Below are 13717 nucleotides of genomic sequence, written 5' to 3'. Positions count from 1 at the left end.
TCTGAGGAGAGATTAAAAAGTCTGGGACTGTTCAGCTTGGAAAAGAGACGACTCAGGGGGGATATGACAGAGGTCTGTAAAATCATGACTGGTGTGGAGAAAGTAAATCAGGAAGTGTTATTTACTCCTTCTCCTAACACAAGAACCAAGGCTCACCCAAAGACATTACTAGGCAGCAGGTTTAAAACAAACAAAAGGAAGTATTTTTTCACACGACGCACAGTCAACCTGGGGAATTCATTGCCACAGGATGCTGTGAAGGCCAAGACTATAACAAGGTTCAAAAAAAGAACTAGATAAGTTCCTGGAGGACAGATCCGTCAGCGGCAATTAGCCAGGATGAGCAGGAATGCAACCCCGTGCTCTGGATATCCCTAAATCTCTGACTGCGAGAAGCTGGGATGGACAGCAGCAGATGGATAACTCGATAAATTGCCCAGTTCTGTTCATTCCCTCTGAAGCACCTGGCATTGGCCACCGTCAGAAGATGGGACACTGGGCTAGATAGATGGCCCAGCTTGGCCGAGTCCTGATCCTCGCCTGGGGTTTCCCAGGCCCTACCGAAATTCACATACTGACTAAACCCCAGCAGAAGCCAGGATACCTCGGCAGCGCACCCACAGCCCGGCGTCAGGGGCAAAGCTGGGCCAGGTGGTTACTCAGAGCACGATTCCCCAGCACAGGTGTGAGGGGCATTTCTCTGGCTAACACCCCAGCCCTACCGCATCCTGCAACCCACCTTGCTGGCCTGTTCCTTTGCAGCCTGGCTCCCCGCGAAGCATGGGTGCCCGATGTCTGGGACGATCCCAGTAGCTTGGCACCTCTGCTGACCGAACACAAAGATGCTCTTAAGCCAGCCAGCAGCTTCCAGGCCTCAGTGACAGGGCCCAGATCCTCCCGGGGATCTCTCCTCCGGATGCCAGGCCGGGGGGCACTCAGGGGCCAGTTGGGCTGTTTGTGCCCCTGGATACCTTTCTGCGTTTGCATGGTCCGTTGACCCCAGAGAGCAGCAGTTCTCATGGTCCAGGGCAGGTCTCTCTCGCCAAGACGGGCTTCAGGGGAGCAGGGCGGGAGCCTGCGAGGGCCGAGACGGGTGTTGAACCCAGCTAAGAAGCAGAGCGGGACCCCTAGGAGCCGAGCCGCCAGGTATAGAGGAGTGAGCCACACACGCCTCAGGAACTGGGCAAGGTCCTTGCGGGCCGGTGCCAACTCAACTCTCCCATCGCCCCATCTGCTGGCATCTCCAACGCTCTCGGAGGAGTGAACCCGCACTAGGGATCCCTCCTGGGGCTGGCTGGGGCCACGTGCTCTGCCCAGGGCCATCAAACAGACACAGCCCAGGCCGGAAGCGGCCGCTGGCCACCAGCTCAGGGCTGAGCCAGGCTAGGGCGAGGCAGCACAGAGCTGGGGGGGGGGGAGGGTTCTGCGCCTCACCCCATCTGCATCCGCGTGATGAATTGCAGGGCCCCATGACACACGTGGAGGGAGGAAAGAGCCATGCAAGAATCGCACGCCTTGCAGTGCATCGCTGCCCCTCGCCTGTCACCCCCAGGCTGAGCCCAGCACCCCACCTCGGAGCAGCTCAAAGAGCCCTCAGATGGGGAACCCCCTCCTGCCATGGGAAATCCACCCCCCAAATCACCCCAAGGGCCAGGATGGGCATCACAAAGCGCTTCTCTGCCAGGACAAACGCCAGGGCTCTGCAGGCCGATCCCTCACCACGCTGGGATGGGGATCCCTGCCCCACTCTGGGGGCATGGGGGGGACTTCCTCCCCCCTGGGCACTGGGAGCCAGGGAACGACGGCCCCTGGCGGGACAGGTGGAGGGAGACAGAAAATAATCCCACTGTAATTTGTTCAGACTCTGACAACTGTCCCTAAAGTGCCACGCACATGATGGGCAGGGGAGGAGGGCCCCCCCCCTGGGAGAGGGTTCTGGGTCACCCTGTGTGAGCAACACAGCCACCCCGTGCCTGCTGGTCAAACCACTGGACCGCCCTGCCAGCCAGGTATCCATAGACATCCCTCCCCCCACACCTCCACGTATGTCACAGGGCTCTGCACCCCTACACCTCCCCTGTCCTTGTGCACATTCCCCCTCCCATCCTCTGTGCACACACACACACGCACACACACACACCCTGTCCTTGTGCACTCCGCATCCTTGTACACACACACACACACAAGCTCCAAGGTTCTTCAGCAAACAAACCCACGTAGCAGGGCCCAGCTGGCATCAGGCAGGCTGGCCTAGTGGTTCAAGCACTAAGCTGGGCCGCAGAAGCTCGAGGTTCAACTCCCAGGGTGAGTCACTCAGCCCCCCTCCGAACGGTGGGGATGGTGCTCCCTCTCTCCCCCTATTGGTCTGTCTTGTCTGCTTACCGCGGGACTGTCTCCGGCCAGCCCCAGCTCGACGGGGCGCCGATCTCAGCTGGGGCTGCTGGACACTGCTCCACCAGAACCAACCCCGCACCGGCAGCCGATGAAGTGCCAAAGCCCCAGGGCTGGGCAAGCCCCTGGCAAGCAGCGGCCAAAGCGTTCGGCCCCGACCCGGCGCTGGGGCCGCTCCGTGAGAGCTGTCACCAGAAAGCAGTTCGCAGGTAGGACTTTAACAACTGCTGCCTTTGTCACCTACCTCTTCTCAGCACGCAGGGGCCAGCTCCCACCTCTCCCCGGCCCGGCTGCCGCTCCCAGGGCTGGGCAGAGGCCTTGCCGGAGCGGTTCGAGGCCAGCGTCCGGGCAGGCGTCTCCTCCTGCCCCACCCTGACACCGCCGTATTGCTGGCTCCTCTTTCCGGATTGTCATCTTTTGTACAGAAATAGATTTCCCATTTCAATCAGTGTCTCTTTACAACGGGCTCCGGGCCCCGGCAGGCGGGATCCCGGCGCTCCGAGGCCCGGCCCAGCGGTTCGGTTCCAGAGGTAGTTTCCCAGGGGGTTTGTGTAACACTGGTTGGTGGGGGGGGGGACGGGGGCGGGGGATTGAATCCGACCGGCGTCCGGGGGCCCCTACACGGAGCTCTCGTCCAGCTTGTCCACCAGCTGCGTGTGTTTGCGCTTCTCCAGGAGCTTACTCAGCTCCTCGGCGAAGGAGGTGTTGTAGAGGGGCGAGGGGCTGGGCTCCTCCTGCTGCAGCAGCATGTAGCTGTTGCCGTTCATCTTGCGCACCACGTTGGGCAGGGCGGCGATGCCGTTGGTGAACTCGGCCGGGAGCGGAGGGGGCGGCGGCGGGGGCGCCAGGGGCGTCTCCCTGGCCGGGGACGCCGCCGTGGGGGCCTCGCCCGGGATGATCTGCAGGCAGCCGTCCTCCCGGCTCAGCTCCTCCTCCTGCCGGCCCCTGCCCAGGCAGTTGGCCGAGACCGTCTGCAGCTCCACGGAGGAGGCGCGGGGCTCACCTAGCACGTACCTGCCCTTGCGGCGCTGCAAGCAGGAGACGTGGAGCAGCACGGCACTCAGCACCAGGCAGAGCCCGCCCAGCACTGCGATCACCGCGATGTAGACGAACTTCATGTCGGGGGAGGCCAGGCGGTCGGTGTGCGGGGGCGGCAGGGCTCTGGGTGCCGGCTGCTCCTTGGGCGGCTCCGGCAGCACCGTCAGGGCGTAGGCGGCCAGCGGGGAGCGCAGACCGTTCTCCTCCCCGTAGCAGCCGTAGTCGCCGCTGTGCTCCGGCAGGGTGTCCGTCACCAGCAGCCCGTCCACCCCCACCCGGAAGTGGCCCCGCCCGGCCGCCAGCCCGGCCGTGCCGTTCACCAGCCACGCGGCCCGCGCCAGGTTGGAGCGCTGCTCGCACGGCAGCAGCACGTCGTCGCCCCGCAGCACCGTCCGGTTCTTCTGCACGGGGGGCGCTGGGGGAGAGAGAGAGGAGAGGGGGAGCTCAACCAGCGCCCCACGGCCGGCGCCCCGTGGTGAGCCCAGAGCGCGCTCCCAGAATGCCTTGGGACTGCCATGGTAAGGCAATGGCTGAGCCGTGAGAGTTCCCAGAATGCCTTGGGACGGGAGCGCCCCCCCCGGGACTGCCATGGTAAGGCAATGGCTGAGCCGTGAGAGTTCCCAGAATGCCTTGGGACGGGAGCCCCCCCCGGGACTGCCATGGTAAGGCAATGGCTGAGCCGTGAGAGTTCCCAGAATGCCTTGGGACTGCCCGCCCCCTCCCCCCCCACAGGGACTGCCATGGTAAGGCAATGGCTGAGCCGTGAGAGTTCCCAGAATGCCTTGGGACTGCCCGCCCCCTCCCCCCCCACAGGGACTGCCATGGTAAGGCAATGGCTGAGCTGTGAGAGTTCCCAGAATGCTTTGGGCAGGACGATGACTCCTCCCTCCCGGGGAACTGGGGGTGAAGGTGGGGGCTGTGAGGGGGCCAGTGAGACGCTTCCCGTGGAGCGGAGGCTGGATGGTCCCGGCCTGAGTTCACAGCGGCGGGGCGGGGCGGGGCGGAGCCTTACCCTGGGCGGAGCCGTTCCAGCAGCCCTCCCTGCCGTGCTGCACGTCCTGGGTCAGCTGGGTCCTGTGAAGAGCAAGACGGGCCGTGTCAGCAGGGGGCCGACGGCCCTAAGAGACACGCACACGCAGCCCTGCCCACAGACACACACACACACACACGCACACGCAGCCCTGCCCGCAGACACACACACACACACACACACACGAACACGCAACCCCGCCTGCAGACATACAGACACGCACACGCAACCCCGCCCGCAGACACACACACACACACGCAACCCCGCCCGCAGACACACACACATGCAACCCCGCCCGCAGACACACACACACACACATGCAACCTCACCTGCTGACGCACACACACAGCCCCGCCCGCAGACACACACACGCAACCCTGCCCGTAGACACACACACACACACACGCAACCCCACCTGCAGACACACACACACACACGCAACCTCACCTGCTGACACACACACACAGCCCCACCCGCAGACACACACACATAACCCTGCCCGCAGACACGCACACGCGTGCACACCCTGCCCCGCCTACAGGCAGGTACACATGCTCACAGCTCTGCCTGCGGACACGCGCACACAGAGCCAGCTGGTCCCCAGCATCCCAGCTCTGACCAGAGCCCGGTTAACGGTGCCATTCTGGGCGAAGGAAGCACCCGGGGGCAGCGTGGGAGCCGGGGTGAGAAGTCGGGGCTCCCTGAGCACCAATGCCAACGAAGAGCTAAGCTGGCACCGCAGCCCCTCCGGCGGTGGAGCTGGCAGGGGGCGGTTTGCTTGGTGGGCCGGGGCGTAGGGAAGTCCCAATGTCCCGGCGCACGTCCCCAGCAGGAGACACCAGGAGGGGGGTTCACCCTGCACAGGGCGAGCTGTCCTGCCGGGCAGCGTTGGGGGAGGCTGCGGTGCCCCCCTCCACACCCAGCAGCGCTCCAGTTCCCAGACGGCGTTCTGGCTGGCTGAGTCCAGCATCCCTCCAGCCCAGGCTGGGCCGGCAGCTCCTGGAACCCCACGGCCGTGTCTCACCCAGGCAGCAGGAGCTGGGTGCGGCAGGCCGCTCAGGGGCCGGGGCCGGGACCTCCCCGCTGGGAGGGAGAAGCTCAGCGGTTCCGTACCTGTCCGCAGCGCCGGCCACCTCCCTGCAGCCCTCGCCGTCCCAGGCGCAGTAGGGGTCCCGGGCCAGGATGCAGTCGTAGCAGGAGCCGTACCTGGCGCAGCTGCACAGGGGGAGCTGCAGGACTCCGCTGGCAGCCCCCACGTACACGCTTCTCTGTAGGCGAAGAGCAGAGACCCCGGTGTTACGAGCCGGCTGAAACCTTGGTCCGGGCCGAGGTGAAACTCGATCACACCGACGTGGGAACGCGCCTTCTCTTAGGGCATCGTCAGACACACACCTGAACCGAGGCCTAAGAGAATCTGCCCCCCAGAAACTAGCCCCAGCCAGGCAGCGGCTCCGCTGGGCACAGAGCAGGACATTGGAAGTCAAGACTCCCGGGTTCTATTCCTAGCTCTGGGAGGCAGCATGTCTAGTGGTTAGAGCGGGAGGCTGAGGGCCCGGACTCCTGGGTTCTCCTCCCAGCTGTGTCACTGACCTATGTGTGTCCTTGGGCAGGTCACTGCCTCAGTCCCCCCATGGAACGGGGCTCACCCCCCAATCGACTCACTCCCGTGGTGTTGGGGAAGTGATCGGGGCCCGGGGCTGGGTGGCACCCAGGGGATCAGTACGGTTCCTGGCTTCCTGGTTCCTAGGCTCTGGGCTGCACCCCCCAACTGAGGGGCTGGGATGGGGGCGCTACAAAGAGGGGGGTTTCCCTTCCCCCATGTAGAGGCCCCAGTAACAATGGCCGTGGGGGAACAGCCCCAGGCCCTGCCCCACTGGGCGGGGGGTGGGGCCTGGCTCTGCTGTTGCTGCCTCCTCTGGCTTGCTGAGGCCTGTGCTTGGAAGGCCAGCGGGGGTGCACGGCGGGGCGGGGGGGCTCCCCAGGGCTTCGGATAAGGGCAGCAGGATGGAGAGGGGAGGTTGAGACCCCCGAGGGCAGGGAGGGGCCCCAGGGACGCCCCTCTCATTCAGCAGAGCCCCCTGCCCCACGTGGGCCAGCCAGCGCCTTGCCAAAGAGGGGTTAACGTTGGGGCGTGGGGAGGTGCCCTGCCCCACAGCACAGCTCTGAGTCCCCGCCCTGGGGCGGGCAGGCTGGCAGGCAGCCGAGGGCGCCCAGGCTCCGATAAGCTCTGGCATTCCAAGCTGGGGTCAGCCAGTGCCAGGCCACGCCTCTGCCGTGGGCAGGGGGCCAGGCTGGCTAATCAGAGCCGCCCTGCAGTGCGGCCAGCTCTCTGGGCAAGACGGGCCCCAGGGAGTGCCGGCCACCCACCGCCAGCCCTCTCGGCTCAGCCAGCTGCCCAGGAAGGAGGTTAAAGTGTGGCTGGGTGGGAGACAGGCCCCGGGGGCCCCATTCACTGCCGCCCTGCAGCGCCAGGGCCTGGCAGCCCAGCTCACGACACAAAGGCGGCTGTTCCTCCTGCCCCCGCCCGGGCAACTGTACAGAGGGGCCGCGGATGGGCGGGAGTCAGTGGCAGACTCTGGAATAGAACCCAGGCGTCCTGATGCCCGGCCCCCTGCTCCAGCCAGCAGAAGTCCCTGCCTCTCCTTCCTCGCTCGTCGCCCTGGCCCCGATCCCCCCTCAGGGGGGCACCCCGATGCGCCACTAGATTTCGATGGGCCTGGCTGCGGGCTATGGCAGCCAAGGGCTTCAACACGCCCATTTTGTTCTGCCATCTACAAGCGAAAGGGCCCCTGGAGGGGCGGCGTGTCTGCAGTGCCTCCCCCTTGGGGGCCGGCTCTACTCTGTCCCCCCCGGCGGAGTGGGGGTGCAGCCCGGAGCGGCGTCTCACCTGGCCTTTGGAGATCACCAGGCTTTCCACGGGCTGGGGGGCCCCGAAGACCTGCAGCTCCTCCACGATGTGTACGGCGGAGCCGATCACCACCCCCTTGTGCAGCCAGCCGTCACCTGGGCAAAGGCAGAGGGGCACCGTCAGGGCAGCGCCGGGCGGGCGAGCGCTGTGCCCACAGGCCAGGACTGGGGTCGGGCAACCGCACAGCTAAGTTCCCCCCTGGCCCGGGCACGGCAGCTCCTGGCTGCTGCCCCGGTGGGGGTGTAGGACTCTGTGCTACCCCCCCTCCTTCTGTGGGTCCCCTCTCTGGTGGCAGCGTCCGCCCAGGCGCCCCAGCCACACTGGGGTCCCCCGTCCCACTCAGCCTGGGCGAGCGACTCAGGGCCCCCAGACAACACTGACCCCCCAACCCTTCACGTGGGGGAGGGGCGGCGCCGACGCACCCGTCCCCATGAAGAGCACGTCGTACTGCTGGCCGTCCAGGGCCGGCGCCCTGTCCACCGCCAGGGCCGTGTAGAGCACGTTCTTCTTCACCAGCAGGGGCTCCCCCCGCGCCGGCTTCACCTCCTCGAACATCAGCGGGTGCAGCTTGACGAAATCCAGCACGCCGTTGGGCAGGTCCTGGGAGGAGCGGTAGCCGTCCTCGCGGGAGCGGTTGGTGATGCACTGCACGGGGGAGGAGAGGTGGCTAGGGACGGTAACGCAGCCTGTCCGCTGGGCCAATGCGGCCACCTCTGGGGCGGGACACAGCAGCTGGTGAACAGCGCCTGGCAGGCTAGGATCTGTGGGGATCACCTGGGCACGTCTCACCTAACCCATTGCATGGGGCTCGGTGCATGGGCGCTGCTGTTCCTTTCAGTCCTGACGACTGACGTGCTGTGGGCTGACTGCACCTGGCCTCAGCATGGGGTGAAACATCCTGCTCTGTGTTACACGGGATCCCTTCCCGCCTCGGCCTCCAGGCTTTCCTCGATGCCAGGGCCAGAAGGGACCACTTTGACCAACTCGTCTGATCCCCTGCATAGCAAAGGCCAGAGACCTGCCCCCAAATCCCTCCTAGAGCAGAGTTCAGACAAGCGCCCAGTGACGGGGACTCCACCAGGCGCTTGGTACATTGCTCCAGCGGTTAGTTACTCTATTTCCGGTCGGAAGTTGTCCAGCTTCAGATGGTGTTAGACCGTTGTCTGCCAGACTGAGGAACCCATTACCCAATATTTGTCCCCCCCCTCGGTGCTGACAGACTGTGATCAGTCCCCCCTTCACCTGCTCTCTGTTCAGCTAGCTAGCCTGAGCTCCTTGCGTCTATTGCTACCAGGCGGGGTTTCCAGTCCTTGAACCATTCTCTGACCCCCTCCAATTGATCAACATCCTTCCTCAACTGCGGGCACTAGACCCGGACACAGGACCCCAGCAGCGGTCGCACCAGGGCCAAATACAGAGCTAAAATAACCTCTCTACTCCTCCTCGAGATTCCCGTTTATACATCCCCGGATCGCATTAGCTCACATTCAGCTGATTCCTCCCCCGCAACCCTCCAAAACTCGGGAAGTGGCTGGTGGCTGGGGTGTGAGCGCCACCCCCTGCCCCCCAGACCTCGAGGAGGGAGCCATGCAGGCTGGAACCGGTGGGCCTGGCCGTGAGTCACCAGCAGAGCTGGGACCAGCATCCAGGCCGTCGTGGCTCCCAGCCCCATCCCTGCTGCCCCTCGCCCATCCCTCCTGGGGATGAAGCCCGAGGGCATGTTTGCAGGCCAGCAGGGGGCGCTGGCGTTGCCAGGTCACTTACAGAGCCCGGCCGCGGGGCCGGCACCTCCCCGTCGTAGAGGGTCCATTTGCGGGTGTTGTCCTGGTATTGCATGTAGGGGCCCTCGAAAGCCCTCTGCAGCTCAGAGATGTTGTACTGGCAGACGGCGGATGCCTCCATGCTCCTCCTAGGAGAGAGAGCGACAGGATCAGCACCCGCAGGCCCCCCCAAGGGCTACACGCACCTCTGCTCCGTCCGCCAGACGCCCCAGCCACTGACCACGCCGCCCTCTCCCTCACTGAGATCTGGATCCTACCGAAACGGCCCCAAACACCCAGGCTTTCCTGGAGGAGGACAAGGAGCTCTGAAATAACGACAGGACCGTCCCATGGACCGGCAGCCGGAGACCTCAAAGCAGGTGGCAAAGTGGATCTGTCGCATGATGCCCATTTTACAGATGGGAACCCGAGGCCCAAAGGGGGAAGAGGCTTGCCCAGAGTCACACGGCAAGGCAGTGGCAGTGAACCCCAGTCTCCTGAGACCCAGACGTGTCTCTCCAGGGAAAGGGAATGGAAAACGGCTCCACCAGGCACCGGCTGGCAAACGCCAGAGCGGCAGCTGGCATTGGCAGAGCTGTGGCAGGATGGGACGTGGGAGCAACAGGCCCTAGCAGGGACGGGGGGATGGACAGTGCGTCCACAAATGACACAGAGCCACTGTCCAAGCCCAGCACAGGGAGCAGATGGGCAACCTCGCCAACCCGGGCAGCACACAGCTCTGCCAACGCCCCTCAATCCCGACCCGCAGCCCCCCTGCTGGTCCGGTCCTGGTCTCCCAGGTGGGCTAGAGGAACCAGCAAAAGCCCAGGCGGTTCCGGTTCTGCTCCCAGCGGCTGCCTCGCTTCGGCAGTGAGGTCGCTGCGCCCCCGCGCTGTTTGCCAGCCCCCTGCCCGCAGCAGCGTGGACAGATCAGCTCCAAAGGCGCCGGAGATGAGCTGGTAGGGAACGGAGACTCAATAGCAGGGTCACCCGCCGCACGTCTCCTGCCTCAGCGGGGGGCGGGGGAGTGCCAGGCGGAGGCCCCGCAGGTCGGGGAAGAGCCCCCAAGTTTGGGAGCCTGGCGATTTCCCAAGCCAGGGCTCTCTGGGGAGATCCCGAGGGGGCCCCAGACCAGGCCTGCTGGAGGTGTTGAGAGCAGCATGCCCTCACCAGAGGGGAACGCTGGCACGTGAGCAGGACGGGAGGTGGAGAGAAGCAGCCATTCGAGGACTCCGGGAGTCAGGACTCCAGGGCTCTATTCCTGTCTCAGCCACTGACCCAGTGCACAACGAGCCCCAGCCCCGAGTGCCTCAGTTTCCCCACTCTGTTAAACCTACCCCGTGACCCCAGGCGTCACACAGAGCCCAGGAAGGGCAGCCCCTGGCGAGCGGCCAGCCCTCAGCACGTGGCTTGGGGGACCCCTGCTGGCTCTCACGGCCCGCTGGCTCCTACAACCCCTGTGCCCCACCCCAGAGGAAATTCCTTCCCAACCCCAGACAGCCTGGCATCCAGCCCCCACTGCGGGGTGGAGCGAGAGGGGGCTTCTTCCTCAGTGCTGGCCCGGCACTATTCCCACCTCCCAGTCGCTGACCTCCCCAAGGTCACAGAGGAGGTCTAAGCCCCGGCCCAGCGCCCTCTGCCCAGCTTACAGTACAGCTGGGAGGTGGGAGGGTGAACGCCCGGCTCCGTGCTTGGTAGCGGGGTGGCCCTGTGATCCCTGGAGACACTTGCCCTGGGCTGCTGCCCCTTCCTCGCCCGGTGCGCTCAATGCGAGAAGCTGGCCCTGGGGGGGTGTCTGGGTGAGACCCGGCTCAGGAGGTGGTTTCCGGTTCCCTGGTCATCAGGAGCGGGATGGATTACTGCTTGCTGCTGCCGCCTCGAGAGGCTCCCTCCCTTCCCCGCTCATCTTCACCCTCCCCCTTACCGGCCGTGCGAGGAAGGCTGGTGCCCTGGAGAGTGGATCAGGACCCCTGCCTGGGAGTGCACTAACTACTAGGCTATGGTGCCATCGCCGCTTTCCCTTTAATTTAACCCTCTCACACCTGGATTCTTCCCGGCTGCCTGCACACTCCCCAGGCTGACCCACTCCTGGGGGGTTAACGAGTCCCCTGAGTGATCATTAATGAATTTCTCTATAGAAACCATCCAAGCCCAGTCCTTCTCCCTGTGCCATTGTGCTATAAATAGCCACCATCAGTGTCAGGCTTCTAGCGACAGACCCGGCTAATTAGCCAAGCAGCGATTCATTAGAATTCACATCAATGTCAATAACCAACAGGAAACGCCCCTTTCCATTAAAACGGCCATTGGAGCTTGGCCCAGATGTGCCCAAGTGAAATACGCCCCGGCTCCTTGATAGCTCTGGTTCCTGCTAAACCTCCTCCTGTTTAACTGGGCTGCGTTTCCACCAGATAAGGTGGAGATAGGAAGCCTGCCAGAACTGTTCCACTCCCTCCCCTGCCACCTGCAACATAATGCATGCAGCGACAATTAACCGTTCTGTGGGAAGCCTTCGGGCTCCGGGCTTCTCTGATGACGCTAAGCTGGGGGGAGAGGTAGATACGATGGAGGGTAGGGATAGAGTCCAGAGTGACCTAGACAAATTGGAGGATTGGGCCAAAAGAAACCTGATGAGGTTCAACAAGGACAAGTGCAGAGTCCTGTACTTAGGACGGAAGAATCCCATGCACTGCTACAGACTAGGGACCGACTGGCTAAGCAGCAGTTCTGCAGAAAAGGACCTGGGGATTACAGTGGACAAGAAGCTGGATATGAGTCAACAGTGTGCCCTTGTTGCCAAGAAGGCCAACAGCATATTGGGCTGTATTAGTAGGATTGCCAGCAGATCGAGGGACGTGATCATTCCCCTCTATTCGGCACTGGTGAGGCCACACCTGGAGTATTGCGTCCAGTTTTGGTCCCCCCACTACAGAAAGGATGTGGACAAATTGGAGAGTCCAGTGGAGGGCAATGAAAATGATTAGGGGGGTGGGGCACATGACTTACGAGGAGAGGTTGAGGGAACTGGATTGGTTAGTTTGCAGAAGAGAAGAGTGAGGGGGGATTTGATAGCTGCTTTCAACTACCTGAAGGGGGGTTCCAAAGAGGATGGAGCTCGGCTGATCTCAGTGGTGGCAGATGACAGAACAAGGAGCAATGGTCTCAAGTTGCAGTGGGGGAGGTCTAGGTTGGATATTAGGAAACACTATTTCACTAGGAGGGTGGTGAAGCACTGGAATGGGTTCCCTAGGGAGGTGGTGGAATCTCCATCCTTAGAGGTTTTTAAGGCCCGGCTTGACAAAGCCCTGCCTGGGATGGTCCTGCTTTGAGCAGGGGGTTGGACTAGATGACCTCCTGAGGTCTCTTCCAACCCTGATATTCTATGATTCTGTGCCCCATTGATCCCCTGCTGTCCAGGTTTGCCCTCTGCACACAAATGGAGCATTGCAAACAGGGGCCCAAACGTTTGTAACACCCGATGCGTTTGGAATGGACGGTGAAAGCAGAAAGCTCCCTGTGGAGCAGGAGTGTTGAGGTTGGGAAATAATCCAGCAAATTAGGAAAACCACCATCTCTCTCTGCGGTCCCAGTAACCTGGGCTTTGTGTCTTCCTCCTGAGCTCCGGGCACTGGGTTTTCCCAGTTATACGTTTATACACTGCCTCTTGTTCGCACCATTCCCAGGAACAAGTCAGCTGTGACACCAGGGCCATCAACAGCCCCGAGCCGCCCCATGCAACGGCGCAACGAAGAGCTTGTTTAAAACCGCATGATGCTCTCGGCTTTTCTCACGGTCCCTACACGTACCGTTCCCGTGCTGCGGAGCGTGGCCAGATCTGCGCGCGCTAAGGTAGATCGTCACTTGGGGGGGTGGGGGTGACACGCTTTGGGGGATCTGGCTACGTACAACTCACGAAGTCTGGGTCACTGGGTGAAATTGCTGTATCAGTGAATGGCTCAATGGGGCGTGAGTCAGCCGTGGGGGGCCCCTTACTCTATCACCACCCCCTGCTCTGGAAGAAGCAGCTGAATGAACCAAGGAAGTTGTTAACCTTACGTCTGCGCTGTGACAGGACAATGGTTATGCTAAAGAGGCTGCCTGCGCTGGAGGAACCCGAACTCCCCAGGTGGTTGGCCACGAGGAGGATTTGGAGCAGTGGAATTTCCCCAGGAAGGGGAAAACACAGGCCCGGAGTCAATCCGAATCTTTAGACCCACACAGAGTGACGGAGAGGGGAAGAGGGGTCCAGGACCCTTGAAAGGACGCTGACCCAAATCCTGCAGAGTGGGGGGGAAACTGAGGCAGGGGATGGCATCCGGGTGGTTTAGTGGGTTGTCCGGAGCTGCGTATATTCTGTGCTGTCTATAGGAAAGAGGGACTGGTTTGGGAATGCTGTTTGCCCAGCCTGTGGCTGGGCGCTGCGGCTCTCACGTGTCCCTGCTGGGGTGGACCGTAGCCCAGAGAGCCCCAAGGCTCGAGCTCCAGGAAGGGGGTTCCAGGGCTGAGGCAGCTGGAGCGCGGGGTGCTAGGAGGAGGATCTGCCCGCCCAGAGCGCGCCGAGAGAGCCAGAGGCAGGGCCGGACTCGGCAC

General features: G+C 63.1%; 1 protein-coding gene across 15 annotated transcripts in view; it reads right to left on the bottom strand.

Annotated features, from left to right (window-relative positions):
• SEMA4G (semaphorin 4G) overlaps positions 1-13717 on the bottom strand; it is a 96580-nt gene that overhangs the window by 6318 nt on the left and 76545 nt on the right. For 14 of the 15 annotated variants that reach the window (XM_065552650.1, XM_042845194.2, XM_065552649.1 and 11 more), the window contains exons 10-15: positions 9132-9276; positions 7790-8012; positions 7347-7462; positions 5573-5727; positions 4442-4503; positions 2636-3844 (exon numbers count right to left, since the gene is read on the bottom strand). In XM_065552650.1, coding sequence (XP_065408722.1) covers positions 3009-3844; positions 4442-4503; positions 5573-5727; positions 7347-7462; positions 7790-8012; positions 9132-9276 — 1537 coding nt within the window. In that variant the 3' untranslated portion in view covers positions 2636-3008. Of the gene's footprint in view, positions 1-106; positions 3845-4441; positions 4504-5572; positions 5728-7346; positions 7463-7789; positions 8013-9131; positions 9277-13717 lie in introns of those variants that run through there. The other variant, XM_065552645.1, reaches the window with a different exon arrangement.

The sequence above is a fragment of the Chrysemys picta genome, chromosome 7 (assembly GCF_011386835.1).
Source record: "Chrysemys picta bellii isolate R12L10 chromosome 7, ASM1138683v2, whole genome shotgun sequence".
In the NCBI taxonomy this organism is placed as follows: Eukaryota; Metazoa; Chordata; order Testudines; family Emydidae; genus Chrysemys; species Chrysemys picta.
The sequence above is the reverse complement of the archived record's forward strand: the minus strand, read 5'-3'. Positions and strand labels throughout refer to the sequence as shown.